A 23,802-nucleotide genomic window follows, 5' to 3' on the forward strand; every position below is an offset into this window, starting at 1 on the left:
ACAATAGCATGGATACAATTCTAGATTCACCTTTCAGTTAAATTGTATTAGACGGTAATTATATTTTCATTATTACTTCAACCGTTTCCAAGAACTACACAAAAAATAGCATCTAGAAATAATTAATATATCAAACTTGTGTGTAAAGAGAAGCAGTAGAGTATGAGACTAAAGAAAAACAAGTTAGTATCTTAGAATTTGGTAAATTAGATTTTCATACCAAATACATCAACCATAATCAGATTCTTCAATATATGTTTTTATTAGATAACACCTACCCGTTCAAATTTAACCATATTTATGGTCAATCTTGTAGATCAGGATAATAAAAAAAGGTGTCTCAAATTCATCATTACAGAATATACAATCATATCTAAAGGGGTCAAAGGTAAAGAAAAATGGCAAATATCCCAAGAAGGGAGTATTGTAATCCCTTTGCTTTCATAAGTACAATCTGTATTACAGCAGTGTTCAGTATCTTCAGAGGGACTGGCCTTTTGAGAGAGACGATCTTTGATAAGTAGGAATTAAAAGCTCAGAACACCTTAAAACAATAAAAAAGATCATTACTTCAACACTTCAACATAAAATCATTCAAGATATAACTTGCATGACCAAGGACAATTTTGGCATGTTCAACGAATTACACAAACACTTATCGACATATTGACTTTTGCTACTATGACCGCAATCCAAGGCACTTTTCATGACCCCATACACATTAAAAAAAAAGTAAGGGCTTACTGAGAAATGTGTTGTGCAACTTGCATAGAAATATATAATATTTTGTAAAGTTGTGGTCATCGTCTATGTGGAGCACCACACTTTGGGAGAGACCAATATTTTCCTAGAGGGATGTTGTATGGTTCAATACAGATGTATTTAATGTCAAAGCCACACTGAGCGAAATGTGTTTCATATCCCCATGGATCAGTGAGCAAATGGTTTATTTGGCTTCTTTGGAGGAATGCATTTAATGGTTTATTTCTATGAAGATTACATAATAAAGAAATCCACTAGGAGATGCTATAGACATGGGACCACATAAATCAGAGTGAACAAGTTCTAGTTTACCTTTAGCTCTATTTTCACTTTTATGAAAAGGGCTTTTAACATTTTTACCTATAGCACAACCTTTGCATGTATCATCATGAATTTGACTGAGTTTAGGCATACCTTTGACCAACTTTCCAAGGGAGGGAAGTGCTTGATAGTGTAAGTGTCCAAGTCTTCTATGCCATAGCTCACAAGATTTGGGAGCCTCATTAATGAAGGCTTGAACAGGGTTAATAAAGAGCTTATATAAACTATCATATCTATTTCCAATTACACGAGCAGATTTAAAACTAGATTTCTTAGGCCAAGCAAATACTTTACCCTCAGAAAATGCAATTTGATAGCTTTTATCTTCTAGAGCAGAAATGGAAATTAAGTTTCTTTTAATTCCAGGAACAAATAAGATATCACTAAGGTGAAGTGAAATACCAGAGTCTAAATTTAAGGAAGTAGTGCCAGAACCTCTTATTGAATATCGAGCATCGTCACCAATTACCACATGTAGACCGGTATCCTTTTCTACTAAGTCTGAAAGGTGATCACGGTAGCCTGTGATGTGTCTGGAAGCACCACTGTCAATCAGCCATGTGTTACTGTCTATGGGTATGCTATTTGACAGGGCAGAGATGAATAAGAAGTCGTCATTTTGTTCTGAGACTTCATTTAGGTTAGCTTCTCTTTGCGTGGGATCATTCTGACATTCTTTAGCATAGTGACCAAATTTGTCACATCTGAAACATCGAACATGAGAGATATCTCTTGGCTTCTTCCAAGAATGTTGAGAACTAGGTGGTTTGAAATCTCTATTCCTCTTGGGATAATACTTTTTCCAATTACCACCTTTCTTGCATTGGGCTGCAAGCATGTGTTGATCATCTACTTGAGGATTTTTGAGTTGCCCCCTTATGATAAGACACGACTCTTTTTGAATGCAATCATTCTTCAAGCGATCAAGGGTAGGTAACTCAGATCTTCCACTTATGGTTTGAATAAAGAACTCCCATGAGTGTGGTAGACCATTTAGAACAATCATAACAAGATTTTTGTCTTCCATGTTATGTCCAATTGTACCTAGCTGATTCTTTAGTTCTAAAATTCTCATAAAATAAGACATAACAGAAACTTTTTTTGACATCTTGACATTAAGTAATTGTTGCTTTAAAGTAATTGCCCTACTGAGATTGTTAATTTCATAAGTACCTTGTAGATGACTGAATATATCTCTTGCAGTAGTGAATGAGGCAATGGAGGTGACTAGGTGGTCTTTAACTGAATCAATAAGGAGTTTTGTGGCCTTGACAGCATTCCTTTTGAATTGCTTTAGCTCAGCTGCATCTGTAGATTCAATTAGCTCTTTCTCTTCTATGAAGAGAAGAAGATCTTCTTCCTCTAGGGCAACCATGATGCGAACCTTCCATGCAGCAAAGTTGAGATTTCCATCAAGCCTATCTTCAACTTTCAGCCCCATTGACCTAACCTGTGAATGCGACAACAATCTGGAAATAAAGGAGTACTAAATTCTGAAATTTGAAAGTAGATCTAGCCTATAGCTCTGATACCATGTTAATTTTTAGACTTTCAGATTAATACAATGTTCAGAAAATAGAAATCTATCTATATTTCCAGATTAATGTTGAATGTTGTGAGTGTTAGGATTTTCCAGAATTAAGCATAAGTAGAGAAATGAACAAAATGAACTCACAACACACAAGTACCCTGGGAAAACCTCCTAGGAGGAAAAACCAAACCAGAAAGATCCTCGGATCTGATTATGTATTAAGCATAATGTTCTGATTACAACTTATCTCTTAGGGCTTTGATGAAGGAGTTCACTCAGCAAATAGGTCAGCACACAAGTTGCTTCTTAGGTTCTCTCCAATAGGTCTGTAGTCTGTTGTTCAAGTCTGCACTTCTCCTTAGTGGGTGAATCAACAATCAGATCTGTTCTTTCAACATTCATGGGTCTGCTACAGTTCTGAGATTATATGCAAGGCCAGCACCTCTACTTGAATGGAGATGGCACTTTCAACAGCAGAGATGACAATGAAGGACGAGCTACAAAGTTCGCACTTGACTGGAAATGAATTTGCACCTTTCTGATGTATTTCACATTAGCTGATAGCAGACCGAATTTCACAATTGATGTATGTGTTGCAAGCGTATAATGTTTCACTTTGCATCTTTATTTATATCCATCTTACCCTTAATTAGGTCGGCCTTTGAATGTGGTATTTTGGCGCCAAGAATATTAGTGTAGCGTGTCCTTTTAAGAGGTTGGCCCTATTTGAGAGTGGCGTGTGAGAAGGGGCTATTGGAGGATGGCGTGTGGGAAAGGGCCCAGCCCTAGAGAGTGGCGTGTGAGGAAAAGGGCCCAGCCCTAAAGGGCGGATTTCAATGTTGCCTTAGGCAATTGGAATCCGCTCTTCACCCTAATTAAAAACCAACAATTCCCCCTCTCAAATGAGGTTCTCTTCTCCCTTTTATATCTCATTGTTGAGGGAGTCACAACTTTTCCTTTCATGTCTTTTGACTTTTCATTAACTTAATTAATTTTTAATTAATCATATTTAATTAAATTATTTTATATTTTAATTTTATTTTATTATTAAATTTTATTTCAAAGTGGGGACATTACACCTTGGAATCTCGGGCCCGAACTATCTTGACGTGACCACTAACTCCCTGCTCTGCTCTCCTAATGTTGCAGCTGATCCACTTTCTATCCTTGGCTGATCAGTTGGGGAGAATGGTTGATTTTTCACTATATTATGTTCTTTGCCTACAGCTGAGTTCTCTCCAACTTCACTCAACAATTGTCGGGAGACCTCAAGCTCTTGTTGTCCCTCATCTCTAGGGAGGCCTTTGTCCTTGTCCTCCTCTTTATCCTTATCCCTATCCTCATTCCTTTTAGCAGCTGCCTCATCATCTTTATCACATGCCTTTTCTTTTTCTTCCTATTTGGCATCTTGCCTGTTATCTTATCCATTGGGCTGTATCGCCCCTTCTTCAATCTGGTTCTCAAACCCATCCAGATCAATGATCTGCATCCCCGTCTCTTGTACATTTGGCTCTTGCTGATCCATTGTTTCAGCGATAGCTGAATTGATTTGTTGAGCGAGAGAGGTGGATTGTTGCTCTATCTTAGTCACGTCTTCTGTTGCATGGGTATCTTCTAGTGAGGTGGCAGCAGACGGCCTCCTTACTAGTATTTTTTCTCGTGCATGGGCCTCAAGCGATTGGCTTTTATTTTTCCTGGATCTCTTGGATGCTCGTGACCCTTTACTAGCCTACGCCTTCTTTCTCTTCCTTTCAAGCTTCTTCTCAGCCTCTTCTTCTTCCTCTTGTGCAGCACCTTCTTCTGATGAATGGGACTCAAGGCCTCCCATTAGGTTATAGGTGAACTGTATGCCATCACGGGTTAGCCCTTGAATACGCTAATTGAGCCAGGCATCAGTATGTCTCTTGGGACCTTCCATTATGATTCCCAAATCGATGACTGGGTCTTGAGACCAATTGATCAATGGTGGACGATCTTTTATGGCTTCACAGGCCTGATGCTATATGCGGTCCCCATAGTCAACTTGTTGATATGGAACTTGGGCGTACTGAAAGGTTTGAATTTGATGCAAATTGAGCCTAGAGTACTTGTTTACCCTCTCGGGTGAATAACTTAAAGTACACAGATAAAACACGTAATGCAGAACAATAATGCCATAGATATCAGATGTTATTCCATTCATTAGTGTTCCCCCATCACAAGTTACATTCGAAAGTATATAAAGATACCGAGGGGGTGCGAGCGCCAACCGTCGCACCGCAACTACCACCCCACGGTTGCCAACTAACCAAGACAATTACACCTTAATTAACTAGTTTTATTTTCATGTACAATATTGCCGCTAACATCATCCCCCCCAAAAGAAAAGATGTCGTCTTCGGACGACTTAATACAAAATAGAGATGACATTACACAAAATTGTTGACGCCAGTCGAGCCCAGAACTTATACACCTGTTGCGTCCTCGCTTAAAAACCCTTTTCTGCTACCATCCTATGCTCAAGTGTGGATTTCACCCTTATGGCTTCCTTTGACAGCACAGTCCTCTTGTGCCTAAACCAAACTTGTCTGCAAAACACGCTTTTCAATCTCAGCCTCCACCAACTGCTACTCCAATGATACTGTCTCCCTAGCCAATTTGTCCTCAATAGCCACCGCGTTGCCCTCTCGGCATCCAACTCCTGGGTACGCTGAGCTAAGTCTCACGCTAGTACTGCCTCCAACCTGGTGATCAGCTCCTCCCGAGCCCTCTCTGCATCCACCAAGGCAACCTCACGTCCAGTCGAGACATACTCCAAGTTCCTCAAAGCGTACCATTCCTGCCTGGAGGTGGCCACAACCCGCTGGCACAAAGGCTAGGAGACACCTCAAATCCTCCATCACACTCCCCAAAGGCTAATAACTGAACTAAATAACTACCTGGTGTCATACAACTGCGCGGACCTGCAATGCCTTCCCTCAAACTCTGTTTGTTCGCAACCTCCATATCCGTCTCCCTCTACGGCTTATGGCTTCCTCACCAATGCTTAGCTGCAGGCTTCTTTCTCACAGTACGGACAACCACAACACTTCCCGTGACATCTCTAATGCTCTTCGCCCAACTCCAACAAGTGTACTGTAGCTCAAAAATAAACTGGGGTCTGGGTGTAGTGCCCCCAGCGGGGTCGAGGGGCAGCGCCCCTCACGGGGTCTGGGGGCAGCGCCCCCGCCGCCAAGACCAATTTACAACCTTCAGAACCACACGAAAGTCCATGGCGCGCATCATTTCTATGATATTTTATGATGTCAAAACCCTTCTTCTCCACTCTAATATTTTCAGCGTCCTGGCTCCACATGTCATCGAGTGATTTTTCAATCCGGTCATTTTTTTTTTTGTTTTTGTTTTTTTTTTTCATTGTAATGTCCCCGATGGCACCCTGACCATACAACATCACCGTACGATCAACAACAACACTGACACCTCCAATCGTACGGCCACCTTCCCGTGCGGTCAACACCCCTCCACCATACGGTTATGTGTTTGTTTGTGCGGGGGCTGCGTGTATGGCTACGTTGTTGTGCGCGTCTCTCCTTTTTTTCTCTTCGTCCATTTTTTGTTTGGCGTGGGCTGCGTGTCTTTCTTCGTGCGGGGTTTTTTATTTCTTCCTTTTAGTTTGCACAGCTTTAACCCGTGGCGGTGTCCACTGCACGATGGTCCCACTGTTTGGTGGTCCCACCGTCGGTGGTCCACCGCACAGTGGTTCCACCGCACGATGGTCCCACCGTCGGTGGTCCACCGCACGGTGGCCCCTACCATCGTGCGCCTTCTTCTTCTTCTTCTTCTTCTTTTTTCTCGTACGATCGTCGTACGGACAGCACAATTTGTTTTTTATATTTTTTTTTTTTTTCCCAACCGTACGGCTGTACGTTTTTGTTTTTTTTGTCTTTTTTTTCAGATTTAGTTGTCTAGCAAGTCGTCGGCTCGGGTCCCCCGTATCTGGGACCGCCCTTCATCCTTCTCGGTTTTCCTCGTCCAAGAGTCTCCCGCATTGGTCCCGTGCCTCTCAAGTCGCCTTCCCAGCCTCTCGTGTCCCCTTCCATCCTCTCGGGTCCCCCTCCGACCTCTCGGGTCCCCTACGCGCTTCCCGTGGTAGGGTTTCAATTTGGATCCGTTGGTAGCAAGTATATTTTCAATGGCCATCCGAGGACCTGGAACCACAAATTCTACAGGGACCACGGTCTCCTTCCCATACATAAGAAGAAGAAGAATAATAAAGATTTTGAAAGCTGCGGCCTTCCACACAAGGTTCCAATCCTTGCCGACACAATTGATCTTCGGATTATCTACGTCACCTAGGTTTGGGGCATCTCCCTTCCAATATTCTATGTATTCTGGCAGGTACACCTCCTCTGTTACTTGCTCTGGTTCCTCTACTTCGAGCCTGTAGCTCTGGAACATTTCATAATCCTCCATCTGCCAGTGGAAGAGCCCGTTCAATGACCCCGTCTCATCCTCGGAGCACTCTCCTAGTTTGAGAATCCCTTCGTCGTTGGGCTCCCTGCAGCCTCGTCCTTCGTTCCTCAGGTTGCCTTCTCCTTCACCCTCCGATTCCGAAGATGATGCCAGTTCCTCACTAACCAACTATGTCCTGAGGTCTATGATAAACTTCCTTCCTCCATTCTCCATAGACAGAGTGTTCTTCTTCCAGTTGTGGGTGGCCTTGGCTACCACCAGCCACCCTCTCCCTAAGATCGCATCATACCCTTTTTTCTTAGTGGGATTACCACGAAGTCTAGTATGAAGGGTTGCATCCCGATGGTAACTTGTTGGCCCATCAATGTCCCGATGGGCTTGATTCCATGTTGATCTGCTCCGAGCAGATTGAATGTAGATGGCCACAATGTCGGCTTCCCCAGCTTCCGCCAGGTTTCTTCTGGAAGAACATTCGCTCTTGATCCACCATCGACGATGGTATCAATTAGAATGGTGCCAAGGATACCCATCTCCACAATGGTCGAGTTCCTTCGAGTGAATAACTTAAAGCACACAAATAAAACACGTAATGCAGAATAATAATGCCATAGATATCAGATGCAATATATCAGATGTTATTCCATTCATAAGTGTTCCCCCGTCACAAGTTACATTCGGAAGTATATAAAGATACTGAGGGGGTGCGAGCGCCAACCGTCGCACCACAACTACCACCCCGCGGTTGCCAACTAACCAAGACAATTACAACTTAATTAACTAGTTTTATTTTCATGTACAATATTGCCACTAACAGTACTCTCTCCTACAAATCTCAAAATCATCTGCGCAACCAGCCCAATAGTCCTCTATATTCATTTTATGCTTATAGTGGCAACCATAGGCTTTGCGTCCTAGTAATGTAGGATGAAATTTCTTTTTGCAAGAATGCTCTTGTAGGCAATAGGATGCCAACTCCTCAATTGATTGCTCAATCTGTGCAAGGGTTTTGAAGTATACGTCGTTATCCCCTATTGCCATTGGGAATGTGACTCCAACCATTTTCTTGTCATTAAGGACCTACCCGGCTACATGTGCCTACCCAGCAACCTCCAGGAGCACCATCTTATCAATGGGATATCTAAGGAGCCGGTAGGGAGTGCCTTCAAAGCCTGAGATTCTCAAGTAAGACAATCGGGGAAACTGAATATAACATGTCCCATATTTCCATATTAGCACGATGGCCTGCTTGGATAACCTTTGTTGCAATCCCTCTTGCATCGTCCTAACCATGCACATGGTGAAAGCATCATTCACAGGCTCGTATTGGCCTACCACATAGGCTATGTTGTTCTTCTCCCTCTGACTTATGTTGTAAAAATGTAACTGAGGGTAGCAGTTATACACCATCTGATTTGGCCCGTTTCCAATGTCACCCAGGCGAATTAACCTCAACAGTCTAGGATGTCTTGCGAACATATATACCATATAAGAGGGCATTTAAAGTACCTCTTCTCTGCAAGTTGAACTAGCTAGGTATGGATGTTGTCACTGATGATTTGAGCCCAGTCAAACTTAACCTTCCCTACGAAGACCTCTTCTGTGAAGAAAAACATCCACTCCTCAAACATATTGGAGTGGGGGAGCCCCATTACTCGGCTGAGTAGACTAACCATGTCTTCGTACTCCTCGCTAAACTCACTCCGGTAGACTTTCTTGACGATTCTGGTGCTACGGGGTCTCTTTTCTTTAAACCAGTTTTCATTCATTTTGCCCTTGCACTTATTGGCATTCTGATCATATATGGCCTGAGAATCCTCCATTGTTACTACGATTGCTTCCTCATGCAAGGGGATATCAAAAGTTTCTCCAATAGCCTTAGGAGTGAAATCTGCCATCATTGTCCCATTCACCAATACCACCCTGCTATCAGGCATGTAGTGTTTCGAGCTTTCAACAGCAAGCTCATAATTCTGGATAGCCTACAGAAATCCAACAGCTTGTGCAATTCCACTTTCCACCATCCTCTTTGCTCTCCAATGAGCATTTGCAGCATATACTCTGTCTCTAAACTGCTAGATATCAACATGCCCGAAATCAATGTCGCCCACATTGTCTCAATTACTTTGGACCTTCGACTCTCGCATCAACCCCTAATACTCATATTTCATCTTTTCAAACTTGCGGGGGTTATCAGCCTTAGATGTTTAGGAAAGCCTTGATGCTTCAAGTGCCTCGAAGGATTCAACTGCCTTGGGAGGCATTTACCCTGCACACCGAGACGTGAATTATGAGGCGGATTTAAGAGCATAAACGAGGTTAGCAGTGCCCAACAACGGCATTAGTAGTAAAATCACCAACATAACGACAATAAACAGCATAATGGCGAAATTTCAAAGAAGTTGCAACTTGCTGCTCCAGTTTTACAAATTTGTTGCAAGGCTGGGAATCTTGGTTTTGGCACGATTTAATTTAAAAAATTTAAAAACTCCATTGGCTTGGATGCGTTTGGTAGTTTGAGCTTGTTTGAAACTTGTTAACTTAATGCACTCTGGGTTTCATATTGGTAAATCAAACATGGGGAATTCCTCGGCATTTTAAGGTCTTTTGGAGTGTTGTTTTGAAGCTTTCAATCCTTTTTGCAATCCCCAAAATTTTCCCAAGTTGAGTTTGTGCAATCTAGGGTTTGATACCTGAACTAAAATTTGTAAAATATGGATTGCATGTAAACCCCATTTTGATAGATGGCATTCACCATTATCTCAGAGAAGAACTTATTTACTAGAATTTTGATGGATACCTAGAAGTGGTTGGAAATGCTTTGCTTGCTGTGAACACCCCCCTTTTCTGCTCCTGTGTTATGGTTTTGAATCACTAATCTTTGTTCTATTTCGAACCCTTCATTACGCACGAACACCCAAGTATTATCTTTGGTATCAGCCGATGTAAAATGAAGATGGTCTCATTTGCATATTACACACTATGCCCTTTTCAACTCAAGATTACTCTCGGCATACACTAGAGGGAATGGCAAAACAACGATTTTTCAAGACACCCTTACTTCATTTTTGCTGGAGATTTCCTTTTGTACCACTCCAAGTCCCAGGCACCCAAGGGGAAACTCAGCAAAATTGGGGCAAAATGAAGGACACCTTCCCTCTTCTTTTATCAGAAATCTATCTAATCATCTCCATCTTTTACCTAACCTTTGACGCCTTGCCTATTTTAAGGGATATATTCGGCGAATACGATGAATAATGAAAGTGTTTTACAACCCACAAAAGAAAATTCGGCAATTGCAAGCAAGAGTATAAAAAGGAAACACTCAATACTTTGTGGTGCATGCCCTTTCGAATTCCTCTTATTCCAAATTTCAATTCACCATTTAAAGGAAAAACTTCGGCAAAACAAGGTAAATGCAAACAAAACGTCATGGAGTCACTCAACATGACGTCCACCATGGCTACTCCTATGTGTGGAAAAGAATATGTGCACAAGTGCCCATCACGGAGTCACTCAACGTGATGTCGTCATGGAGTCACTCAACATGACGTCCACCGTGGCTACTCTCATGTGTGGAAAAACACAAGCATAAAGGATACATCACGAAGTCTCTCAACGTGATGTTGTCATGGAATCTCTCAACATGACATCCACCATGGCCACTCCCAGAGGGTGGATAAAGCCACATCTCTGTCTTAAAGATGGCCAAGGGCTTTCACCTCAAATTTCTCTGTCACAGAGAAATTTGCATTAACAAGGGCTTTCACCTCAAATTTCTCCATCTCAGAGAAATAATGCATTAACAAGGGCTTTCACCTCAAATTTCTCTGTCCCAGAGAAAAATGCATTAACAAGGGCTTTCACCTCAAATTTCTCCGTCTCAAAGAAAAATGCATCACAATAGGGCTTCATGATGATGTGACTCCCTCTGAAGCTCCAAGTACTTCCATCAACCTGAACCTCCTCATCCAAGATTACCTTTGTTGGTTTGTCAAACTCCCTTTGAATGTTAATTCCTCTTCTTTGAGGAAACTGATTGCAATTTATATAGGCTCTTCCTCTTTGAGAGATGTCTCAACTCGGTCCCATGGCACTACTGCACATTCAGAATGGATTATTTATCACTCCATCTGTCATAGCAATGTCAGCGATTCTCCTGTCACTACCGCACACCCAGAATGGAATATTTATCACTCCATCTCATAGTATGGTCACATGCTCACGTCTCATAGTATGGTCTGGGACTATCATCTAGTAATTCATTAAATCCACTCTTTCCAACTTCACGCCCGACAATAAGGATATGCAAATATGTAGCTCAAGGATGAATTCTCCTTTCCGAATTTGATGCAGTCTCTTAATGACAGCATCCTTTCCTACTCCACTTGGTCCACTGATGACAATAACAAGTGGTATTGCAGGGGGAACTTGCGGCTCTGAATCAAGAGGGTGGCCTAGAGATGTCTCTATCTCTCTTAGTATTTTAGCCTTTATTTTCTCTTTGGTTCCATCCAATTCCAGTGTTATTCTTTGCACCTCATCCTTCAGAATACGGTTCTCGGTATCAAGAAGTCGAGCTACCCTTATAAGCTCTTCCGTGGTCATTGAAGATAGCTCATCCTCGCCTTCAAATATGCTATCTTTCGTCATGCTCAGTGCCATTTTCACTCAAACCAAAGGAGAAGATGGACGCATAAATTTGCTCTTCCCCGTACCTTCGAATTTGCAGCAGCCTCACCTTTTTAATAATTTCATATCTTACATCAATTTTTGCAAGCATTTCTAAGAAATTGTGGACCCGATTTGTCGTCCTCCTCCAATCTGCATTGTCGCTGATTATTCGATACCACACGCTAATATTATCCACTCCTCGTATACATAATATAGGTTGAAGAAACTGCAAAGAGCATACACTCACACCTGCACAGAAAATACGCGTAGTGGTGTGGCATACAATATCTCTAAGAAATAGAATGATTATACACAGCAATCCAACTTTCTTTGAAGTCACCATAGAGTTCACCAAGCAAGAATAATAGCCATTCGCCTATTATGAGCGCACCAATCTTCAGTAGGAATATGCCAGGCCCGTGTTGGAATGAAGGCTTGAGCTAAATAACATTACGCCAGAATATGAAGCCATCGCCCAACCAATAAAGGTGGTGTTTGCAAGATGCCCTGCTATTTTGCAATAATGATTTGGAGTCGCCACCCTTCCAATATGGTAATGCGTAGCCAAAGGCAAGACAACAAGACCACTCTTCTTTTTCTCTGTGCAACACGAGATTTTGGAGAGAGAATCGAGTAAAACAGTTCAACGAAGTTATAGAAGCAAATTGAAATATGGAGAAATGATAAATAGCAGGGAATGCTCAAGATGGTAATGGATCACAAAATGATAGGCACAGAAAGCACATTTATTCCATTCGTGCCTGCTCTAATACCATGTTGTTTTTAATTGCTGGTAATCTCCAATTCATTCGACAACTCTCTTAGTGCTCCCAATAGAGGAACCTAAATACCCGATCAAAGGAAATGAAGTAACATGACTAGAAAAATTAGGATATGACCAATCCAAGGGGTCCAAGGGATGCGTTAATCCAACAGCCGCGAAATGATAATTACTACTAAACACGTTAGTCAAGGATATAACTAAAGAGTTATTATGTAGAAGCAATTTAGTGAATAGTTAGTGAAATAAGGAAGGAGATCGCTGATGTAAGACAACGATAATACAGTATTAATTAATAATTAAGATAGCAAACAAGAGAAAGATATCTCCTGCTGCTATAACATCAACAAAAGAGACAAATTTCATACCAGGAGTCCAATTGCCTAGCCTGGAAGTGTACTTTTTATTGATGAGTCTCACCAGGAATGACAATATGGAGCTATCAGGTTGTGACAATACCTCCAGTGAGGTTTATTTGCATCCACTAGAATTATCAAAAACAATTATTAAAGAATCAACTAAATCTGCTAGCAATTCCACTGGGCTCCCAGACAAGATCTCTAAATTTGCCCTGTAATCCTCAAATAATTGCTCACCCTACTCAAATAACCCTGAGAAAGTCTGATAAAACAATTTATTTGTTGGTTGCTAACACTAACAATGAATTTCCTACAATATTCAAACCTGTATTGCTGCTGATATATTTATTCAACCCTGTTGATGACATCATGATGGTACGGCTAGCATAGGAGGACCACGTGGCGCATGAAAATGATGTTTTCTGCCTTCAAAATCCTCCAACAACTGATTTCCTTGCTGTAGCAGGTCTGCAAATGCTGATTAAGACTGAATTTTGAAGCCCAAATAAGAATTCTAAGTGAATTCCTCTGAAATATGGCCTGGGGTTTCGTCCAAACTTGCCTGGAATTGAAGAGTTTTCGTTCTCCAACACCTGAATGCTACTGATCTGATCTCAGAGCAGCAATTTCCCAAAAGAGAGATGAAAAATGAACAAGAGAATGCCAAAATGCTTCCTGTACACTTTATGCATTTCCAAACCCAACGCCCAAATTAGGGCTCCAATATGCTAAAATGCCAAAGGAATATTCCGTGCAGCTTGAGGATTATAATCCATCATTGAACTTGGCCCACCTTTTCAAAGTATACTTTATGCCTAGGTAGGCGTGCAAGGGGGAAAACTTAATAATTTATCATTGACCTTTTAATTACCCCTTTCAAAAAGTTACTTTATAAAATGTCTAATTTTAGAAAAAGTAACTTTATAATGAAATATTATAAAGTTCATATAATATTCACCAAGGCCAAGAAAATGACCAAGTACAAATCCCCTTGGTTAGCCAATCATCTCCTAACCTGTAAATTTGCCTGTGGAGATGGCTAACAGGCAAATCCATGCTCCTAAGAGGCAACTAGTGGAGAGAGGACATTACAGAAAACCTCGGCGACATTGAGAAAAAGTGTAGAAAGTAAAGCACCTTATGTTTTGCAATCTAGCTCTGACTGGACCCACATTCTACCTTTCCCAACTTTAACTTATGCTAGCAATTTGCACTTAAGCGGAAATTTCGATAATGTATAGCAAAAGTGAAAATAAGCACATTCCTTATTTCCTTTAGTACGTTGACTTGAATTTGCACTCTTTTCCTTTTTTTAAGTTGGCATTACTCATGAGGGAAAAGTTTGCATTTTGGGTAAAAAAAGTAAAGTGCTCCTTATTTTTGTTTCCTTTCTTTTTCCTTTAAAAACATTTTCCCTTTGTTTCTTGATTCGCCTAATTTTGGGCGAAAAGTTTGGCATTTGAAGGCTAAAGTGCAAAAAGTTTTATGCACTAAATGTTAGTGTGTTTCCTCCTCTGAATTCCTCTTTCCTTTGTTTGAAGCTCATCTTGCACTGTGTGGTTACAAGGACACTCTCAAGTATGGCCTCTAGATTTTGGACTTCAATAGAAATTTGAACCCCTAGCCTAAACAACTCTCTAAGCCATACAGCATCTTGAGATTATACGGTCTTCTTCTTTTGCATCTTTCCTCTACCAACTAAACAAAATTCCTACCCAGGGCCTCCACGAGGCAAACAACGAAAGGGAGTCCTTGTCGGCCACGAGGAGAGTGTGCAAGGCACAATAGTATTTCCTTCAACTAGAAATCAACCATTCTGTCAAATAGGTCCTCATGCTTTGTTTGTGATTCCACACTTTGCCTACACGTCTATCAGAGTTTTTCTAGCCTCGTATTAATAAAAAATCCACCTTCATTATGCTTAGATGGATGTTTGTACCTTGAAAGTATGACAGCATTGGTTCTTCTGTTGTGTTTTGATAGATCCCCCTCCATTTTTTCTAAATATCTAAAAATAGTGTGCATTATGGTAGCGCAAGCCTTTCTTTTTAGATTGTTTCATATTAGCTTCACCTATAACCTCCACAAGATCAATCTGTGTTAAATAATGGGAACAGTTCATATCTCTAAGAACAATTTCTCTAAAGGAGTTTAAGAATATTTAAATTGCATGAATGAAGTTTTTGAAATGTGTCCTCCAATAAAATGTGAAAGACAATGATAGTCATGTTGATCAAGAATGATGAAAATATCAATCAGTAATAAAAGTAAAGGCGGAGGAACTATCTCTATAGAAGAATCGCGAACCTCTAAAGCAACCTCAACTTACGTATCAAAAACCTCCAAAGGATCACAATCATGGATTATCTTCACTAAAGAATGACGAGGTACATCAAGATCATCTGGGAATGGTTGAGAAGCAAGATCTCCATATAACTCCCAAAGTTTAGTCCAAAGAGCATGAGGACACTCGAAATCATAGACTCCAAGATGTCATCATCTTCATTATCAAAAATAGCTCTAAAGACTAGATCCCTATTGTGTTTCCAAGCAACTTTCTGACGAGGTATGTCAAGTAGGGGAGCAAGATTATACAAATATGGTAATAAATGAAGCCCACTAAGATGAATAATGATGCAATCTCTCCATTGCCTATAGTTCCCCCTCTCCAAGATAATCAAAGAAGGATGAAATGCAAAACTCATTATAGTCAATTCTTCAAAATGTCAAAGATAGAACCAAACCTCCAAATACAATGAGCAAAAAACAACCTAAGATGGCAACAATGGCTGGTAAGTGGGGCTTGCAAGTGAGGTCGATGTCGACTGACCAACGTTGGAAATCGTCAGTGCCAAATCTTGCCACCTTTTGTGTATGTCGTTACAAGCTATCCATCGTAAGTTCGCAGCCTTGAATGATTATATCAGGTCCAAACGAAATGCTCAATCAAGGAACAATGCTATTGCAGCCAAACAGTTTTATCGCTGCCCAATATAAAATATCAATTGTTCCTTTAAAAAAATGGCTTGATACTATATCACTCCAAATCTATATACGCTGCCTCCAAACAATAGATATCGGTTGGGAAAAAAGTTATATCATAGCCTTTGTACATTGGAGGTGAAAAATATATCACTCCACAAATAGAAATGTGCGATTGCAGGAAGGATATCATTGCCAAAGTCAATCATGGGAGATATGAGTCACTGGAACCGAATATATATATCACTGTTAGTGGGTGGAAATGTCGTTGCGAATAGGCCAAAAAATTGAATAATATCACAACAATTGATATGACAGATTGAATGGAAGCGTCTTCTAAAAATTTTCAACACCGGAATGAAATCAAATATGCAAAGTAGACTATGGGAGGGTAAATATTGGATCTTTAATGAACTACTCAATTCTCTGAACGGGAAGATAATTTGCCTGGATGAAGCTCTAATAACATGTTGAAGAGATTAGGAGCCCATCATGAAGTTGGCCAAACTTCAACGGATCAAACCAAGAAACCATCGAACCACACAAGAGAATGTTGCAACTTGAGCAATGATGAACGGCGGAATCGATGAGCAAAGCTTGAGATGAATCTGCAATGAATTGCTGTGAATTGATGATCAATTGATATGATACAATGTACAAATGAGCTTGCTTATATAAGCAAGTGGGGAGGGAGTAGTTACAACGTGACAAAATTAACTGCAAAAAACTAATATGACCACGCCTAAGATAACTAACATGAACAATATTAAATGATTGCGTCATGTCACAACTAAGCTATCCTAAGTAAACATGTGTGAATAGGTGCTAACTAAGAACTAGTTAGGAACTATCCTTATTCACACCAACATAATGGTGGGAATTGTTTTGTACTAGAGGCAATTTATGAAATTGTTTGTATTTCCTTTCATTTGATATTAAAGCTTTGTCTGAGTTTTTAGTACTAGCAATGCATGTAAAGTTTCTTGCAGAATTCAAGATACCACATCTTTATTTCTTCATAGTACTCTAGGCAGCTACACCAACATATCTTGGAACACATGAATGATAAATATGCATTTGTAATATCAAAGATAGGCAATGATAATGATACATGTTCATCTTTGCACATCAAGAAAAAAATAATGAAATCATGTTAAGATAATATAGTAATACTAAAGGTAGTGTTATGTAATTTTAATCTTGAAAATGACAGTATATTATGTTCAACACTCATTTTTACTATGATGCCTCTCCAAACATATTGCAACAATTCAAGTATGTTGAATGGAAATTTATGAATCGAAACCCAAGCAAAAAGTATATGCAAACATTTACAATACTGTTACTATTTTCTATCGTGAGCATATTAAAGAGCAAATCTCCACCAAGGTAATATTCACTTAAAATGCGTCACTAAGAAGATATGTGATGTTCAGGATGTCCTCTATGCTCCTAGATAGTGCCGAGGTAATTCCACTTTGGCTACATCAGATGCACATGTTTGTAATGTCCAAGATCTCCTCTAAGCCTCTAGTTTATCAATTAAATGTGCTTTTTGCTAGTAAAATATCCCATCAGCAATATTGGCCAGAACTCCATTCAGGCACATATCCTATTAGGCTATTAGAGATTAAAAACTAATTATCAAACAATCACCACAAGGATCAACAAGAATGGACTGTGCAGATTTCATGCAGTTGCAATTGATTAGATAACAAGTAAAAGTGTATCGGTTGCAAGTCATAAATTTCACATGTTTTGTGGCATCGCATGCAATTTCATCTCAATCACTTCTATCTTGATAGTAAAAAGTGGTGTACACTGTACACTATAAAGCACAGTTCGCAGACTTGGACTCAAAGAGTACTCAGCAAGCCCAAAATTTTGACTCCGCAAATATCCAACAAAAACTCAGCAACTTAGAAAGTACTAAAAATTAAAATTTCTTTAAAAACATATTTTTTGCAAAATTCAATTATAAAATATATTAAATTAAAAATTGACATCTCAAAAGAGAAAATGCATGGTTTTATAGCCAAAAAATCATGTGAAAAATGTGTTTTTTAATTAGTGTTTTATCCGCATTGGCATTTTCACCCACATTTTTCCTATGTCTATAATAACTCACAAGTTAAACTTGTCAAAACTCGTGGAGCAAAAAAAACAGAGAGTACTTGGCAACTCAGAGAGTGATCGGAGAATACTCACAGAGTATGCAAACCATATTGTAAAGCATATATTAGAGGTAAAAAACACTACGAAGATTTTGTGAATTGGGCTTGGCAGACCCAATAAGCTTATTTTATATTTAGTATGCCATAATGTTTATGCCCTTATGCGAATTGCTTCACTTGGAGGCTAAAGGTACTTCTCATCTTTATTCATGACTTTATTCAGAAAAATTGGAAATGTTTCCTATATTCAAAATCTGAATTTCTGTCTTTGCCACTTTGAAATAAGTTACTGAACAAAACCAAGAGATCACAAACTCTGCACTTCAACAATGGTAGTGAACTTGCTTATACATCGATTGCAGAGTATTGTCCAATATTTGGCATTCATGGAGAGCTTGCAACACCTTATATGCCACATCAAAAAGGCATCAAACAGTGGAGTAATCCAGCTATAACAAGAGATCACAAACTCTGTACTTCAACAATGGTAGTGAACTTGCTTATACATCGATTGCAGAGTATTGATTTGGCATTCATGGAGAGCTTGCAACACCTTATATGCCACACCAAAAAGGCATCAAACAGTGGAGTAATCCAGCTATAATAAAAATGGTAAGGAGTATAGTGAAAGACATAAGTTGGAATTTGATGTTATTACAGCACCAGGACTGACTCTGCAGAAAAGTGGCCAAACATGGACACAATTTATTGAGTACAACATGCTGAAGAAATAAGGCCATAATCTCAAGGAGGACTACAGAGAAATAGGAGAGGAATGAATTTCTCTAGCAAACCAACTAGAGCAGATAGGCCAGCAAAGACTCCCAAAAGATGTAAACTGCAAAACTAGAAATCCTGTATTGCAGGCTCGCAAACTCACTGCATATTAAAATCAGAAAATGAGCAGAAGCTGTACAGTAGTGGGCATCTGGTAATGATCTTGTGAAACTCACAATAGAAAAACAGTTAAGAGAACATAAGAAAACAGAAAAAAGCACAAGGGACATAGCCAACAAAACTGATACTTACACTCTTCATCAATGTGGATTATATAGATGTACAATGATGAGGATGCATGTCAATTGGATAAGTTCAAGCACATAGAGAAAGCCAAATGCTATAAACTAAAAGAAAATCATGGAATTATTTGCAGGAGTGATTCTCCTCAATTCGCTGTCATGATAACACCAAAAGTTTATAGACTTTTCCAAGCTACAAGAAAGAATAATCCTGAACAATTGGGAGCGATCAATCATATGTTACATCTGAAAATATTTAACTCTTTGCAAGATACTTAAAAAATTGCAAAATCCATATAGTCAACTCTCAAATTCAAATCAGAATCCAACTAAATTTAATCAATGTGCTTCCCCACCAACAAAGCTAAAGAAATCAAATTAAAAAAAAGCAGACTAAAACCATGGCAATAAATTGTTTGAACTGTCTTTAGCATTGCATGATATTCTCATATTTGTTGAAGGCTATTTGAATCTTTTCACCCATACTAATATTCATTAGAATTATTTGCCCAGCACTTTAATAAAGCTTAAAATAAGGGCTAATTTCCGGTAACTGCAATTTTTTTGCAAAGAGAGTGTATGATCACAATTCACTAAAAAAGTTTCTGAAGACAAACCTCAAATTCACCAAATGCCCGTAGCCGATCCAGGATTTGATTCATGGGAGCAGATAGAACCTATTATCAAAAAATTTAAAAGAAAATAGTACATGATTAAAAAAAATAAAGTCTCCTGACACCAGCATGAAACAATAATGATTATTAAATAATGGAAAAGACCTAAAAAGTGTATAAATATATGATGTAATATCACCTCAAGTCCCAAATTATCAGAAGAAATTAATATTTTAAGTGAAACTAAATTTAGCAAAACTTCACTATATTGTAAAGTATTCTTTTATGAATATCTTCCATAATGAAAATTGTGTCTCTTACTATCCACATCCAAAGGAAACTCTATACTGATAAAATAATTCATGGAAAGTTCAGTTCAATCTATAATTTCAGGGTGTCATCTGCTCAATAACTCTGTTACTAAATTACACAAATAGAGGAATATACAGAAACTCCTAAATACAAGTATACTCAATTAACGATTTTGTATTTTTCCTAAAGTTTAGATTCTTTAGAATTTAAGATATAATCACCCAAACAGAATCTGTGCCAAGCTGAAAATAAATCAAACCTTTCTAACTGTTTTGTTACCCTGCAGCCATGGATTTGGATACTATTTGTTTTGGATTAGTGTTCAGGTTCAGTTTGCTGTGGGTCAGGCAGGGTTCTGTAATTGCAGGATGGGTTCATCCAATACATCTGTGGATGGAACCAGGCAAATCCAGGCTGCAAATGCAGAACTCGGAACATGCCTGCAGATAACACAGAGTTTTTCCATGGTAACAACAGTAACTGCATTTTCCATTTCAGGGTGTCTTTTACAATTCGTGTATTCCAGATAATAAGTATTTCAGCGGCCGTAGCACTAATGACTAACAATGGGCATTCAGCCCTGCTTTTGTGGATCTTGTTAGAAATCTTCTTGCTCTTTATTTGAGCAAAATGCAGCCTTGGTAACTACATCTTATTTTCTTTTGTGTATACATTACAGGGATGGCAAGCATGAAATACTTTAGGCAGCATTGGATTTCAAACTTAATTATCTCTTTATATGAATTAGAATGGACCTTCAATCTTTTCAATTTCTGAAACTCGTTAAAGTTCATTACAAGTCCTATACCTTACAAATTAGGCAGCAATCTTCATAACCTGCAGACCCTTTGTTTCTTCCTTAAAATTATTTCTGCATTCTAATACTTCTCAGAACTTTAGTTCTAGGTCTTTGATGTCCAACATATACGAACTTTCGCATTCTTAGATTCTGAGGTTTCTCTCTACCCTTGCTGATGGCTGAAGACTTTGTATTCTGCATGGGATATATTTTTATGGTTCTTTCATTTATCATATACATGTTGTGTGGTTATCTGAACATAATTACTGTTTCTAGGCTAAAATATGTATAATTGTGATTTTTATATCTCTTTTGAATAGATGTACCCAAAATATACCCCACCTCAAAAGAAATTTCCATATCATAATACCCAAATCCCATACCAAACCAGTATCTTATCGAGCAAAATTAAGAAAAAAGAAGAAAAACACAATGTAATGAATGCTAAGCTCTATTACTGGTCTGCTGAGAAAACCCCCCAGATCCAGGCCCGGTTCCCTCTGGATATGGGTGGGGCCAATATTAATCTTTTTTCACTTTTTTTCTTTTTGTTTTCTGGCCTACATATATTGACCAATCAATCTGAAAGCCTAACACTAAACCTTAAATTGGACCTCAAAACAACCTAAAACATGTATATATGTGATTATCTGAATTCAATTTCTGTTTTTAGGCTAATAAGTAAAATATGTATATATTAATGATTTTTATATTTTTTTTTGTAGAGGGAGGCTAAAAAGTAAAATATGTATATATTAATTATTTTTATATGTTTATTTGTAGAGGGACACCCAATTCCCATTTTCTTTGCCATAAAGGACCGGCGACTTAGGTCCTTAGTGATTTATTTTAAGGAAATTATCAAAGTCTTCTGACAAGCAAGTTTAACATAATTAATTTCAAATGTATTGCTTCCTTTTACTTAATTTACATGGTGATGTAAATTATAAAATATAGCAGAATTTGAGGCAAATACACTTCAGCAAGTAAAATTATAAATAACATCATTTAGTTTCACTTTGCGCATCAACAAACTTTATTTAATTAAAATAAAAATCAACTTCAATTATATTTGAACAATAGCTTGCCAGTAACTCATATGATATGTCACTGGCAACCTCAAGATCTCTGCAATTGTTTAACTGATTTAACATTAAAAGGAGGCATATCTCACACACAGGTAAAATAGATTAGAACTAAACCAAGAATGGCTAAATGGTGTTAACAGAGCATTCCGTTTCAAAAAATAATTAATGTTAGAGCCAAGTAAATTTTTGACTAAAAAGAAGACCATTTTGGTTCAATCTTTAGATGCATGCCTATCTATTTTTAGAATTCTTCTCTTGACTCTACTTGAGATATCCTGCAAAAGGCATTTTAAACTATACAATAACTAGACTCATACATAGCCTGTATCTCCAAACAAAATGCAAACTGTAAATAGTCATTGATTAGTAGAAGGATACTTCTATAAAATCCAAAATGTAATTTAAGAAAACAAGAAAGTAATACAAATAGTAGCCAGTTAAATTGGCTTATTTAAGAATATTGTTTGGCAAAATAAATCACATAAAATATGAGCTCGGAAACACCGCCTGACCAAAACATTATAATCAGAATCTTACAACTACATCTTAATCGGATTCATATTATAAAAAAATCTTCAATCTCATTTGTCCAAGATTCTCGTACGGATCCATCTGAACTAAGATCTGACATGTGCCTAGATATCCAAAAAACCTGAAAGTGCTAAGTTCCCAATGCCTCTGTTTTCACATCCGCACGGTGAGGCTACAATGGGAATTGTGATATTTGGGTGTAAGAACATATGGTTTGCCTCTCAGTTCACTTATATTTTTATCCAGGTGCATGGCAGGCATCAACATCATGTGGCAAGGATTTGTCCCCCACCCAGGCTGTATAATGGGCCTCTAAGCGCAAACCAGCAAGCATGAAGCAGGTCTAAATGTTGCTAATTTATTATGGCTTTAGTACTTTCATTACCGTTCCTCCCTATGAGTCTCTGAATAAAAAATTTGCAAGCAGTCCCTAAAATTTACTTTATCAGAAAACAATTCCCCTTTTACAACCCAGATCAACCAGTCAACAGCAACTGATATCAGTTGCTTGTAACTGGGACCATTTTCAGCAAGCCAGGTTTAGAGGTTCGAACTTGGGTTACAATTGTACAAATTAGCCCACAAAAGTTGATCCAAATTTAGGGGCATAGACCTTAATACGCAAAAAAAAAAATCTGCGAACATGCGGACAAAAGGTTAGCCTACATTGGCTACCCTAACATTCAAGATGATGCAAACCAACCCCCCAGACTCAGGTGAATAAAGGAAAGTCGAGAAAATATCACCCGCAAAATTGGATGCATACTTTTTCAAGAATGGATGAAGAATTTATGTCGGCAGCTAAGGTCTAGTCTGCACGCAGAGCAAAGGGAGCAGGGTCATTGACAAATCTTGTACCGAGCAGAAGAAAAATATAGGTGAGTAAATATAATTTTAGCCTATTGAGATAAAAATTTAGCATTTCTTCAACCCCTAAACCAGAAATTTCGATGTCAATTTGTTCAGCCACCATTAAAAACATATATTATTTCTTAGAAATAAAGAACAGATCCGAGATTTTCTATGCCCAAAATAAAGCGGATAAGTCATTTTTTCAGCTAATGAAACACTTTTATTTTCGGGTTAAATTCCCCAGAAAAAACCGAATGCGTACTTTTTTATTTCTGAAAACACAAACGAATTAACGGTTAAAATTTCAAAAACTGAAAGGCGAATTCGAATACTTTTACACTGTAAAGCAAACACTGAATATATTGCAAAAGTTTTCTAACAAAAAGCATCGAGAATCACGGTAATTGTAGTAGAAGACCTGGAAATCTTTAAACGCTTTTTGCAAAGCGAGGCATCTATTTATGTCAGATCGTAAAATCAATTTGCAAGAAATTTGTTGAAATTTCTTTTGAATGATGAAAATTTACGACCGCTTTTCTGATGATATTGCGTGG

The 23,802-nt window shown here is 38.6% G+C and overlaps 1 protein-coding gene across 6 annotated transcripts in view; it reads right to left on the minus strand.

Moving 5' to 3' along the window:
* Window positions 1-23,802, minus strand: part of LOC131076618 (inositol hexakisphosphate and diphosphoinositol-pentakisphosphate kinase VIP2) — a 311,202-nt gene that overhangs the window by 274,051 nt on the left and 13,349 nt on the right. For 5 of the 6 annotated variants that reach the window (XM_058013892.2, XM_058013893.2, XM_058013895.2 and 2 more), the window contains exon 2: window positions 19,670-19,729. In XM_058013892.2, the coding sequence (XP_057869875.1) occupies window positions 19,670-19,729 (60 nt within the window). Of the gene's footprint in view, window positions 1-19,669; window positions 19,730-23,666; window positions 23,791-23,802 lie in introns of those variants that run through there. The other variant, XM_058013896.2, reaches the window with a different exon arrangement.

This window comes from Cryptomeria japonica, chromosome 5 (genome assembly GCF_030272615.1).
Source record: "Cryptomeria japonica chromosome 5, Sugi_1.0, whole genome shotgun sequence".
In the NCBI taxonomy this organism is placed as follows: domain Eukaryota; kingdom Viridiplantae; phylum Streptophyta; class Pinopsida; order Cupressales; family Cupressaceae; genus Cryptomeria; species Cryptomeria japonica.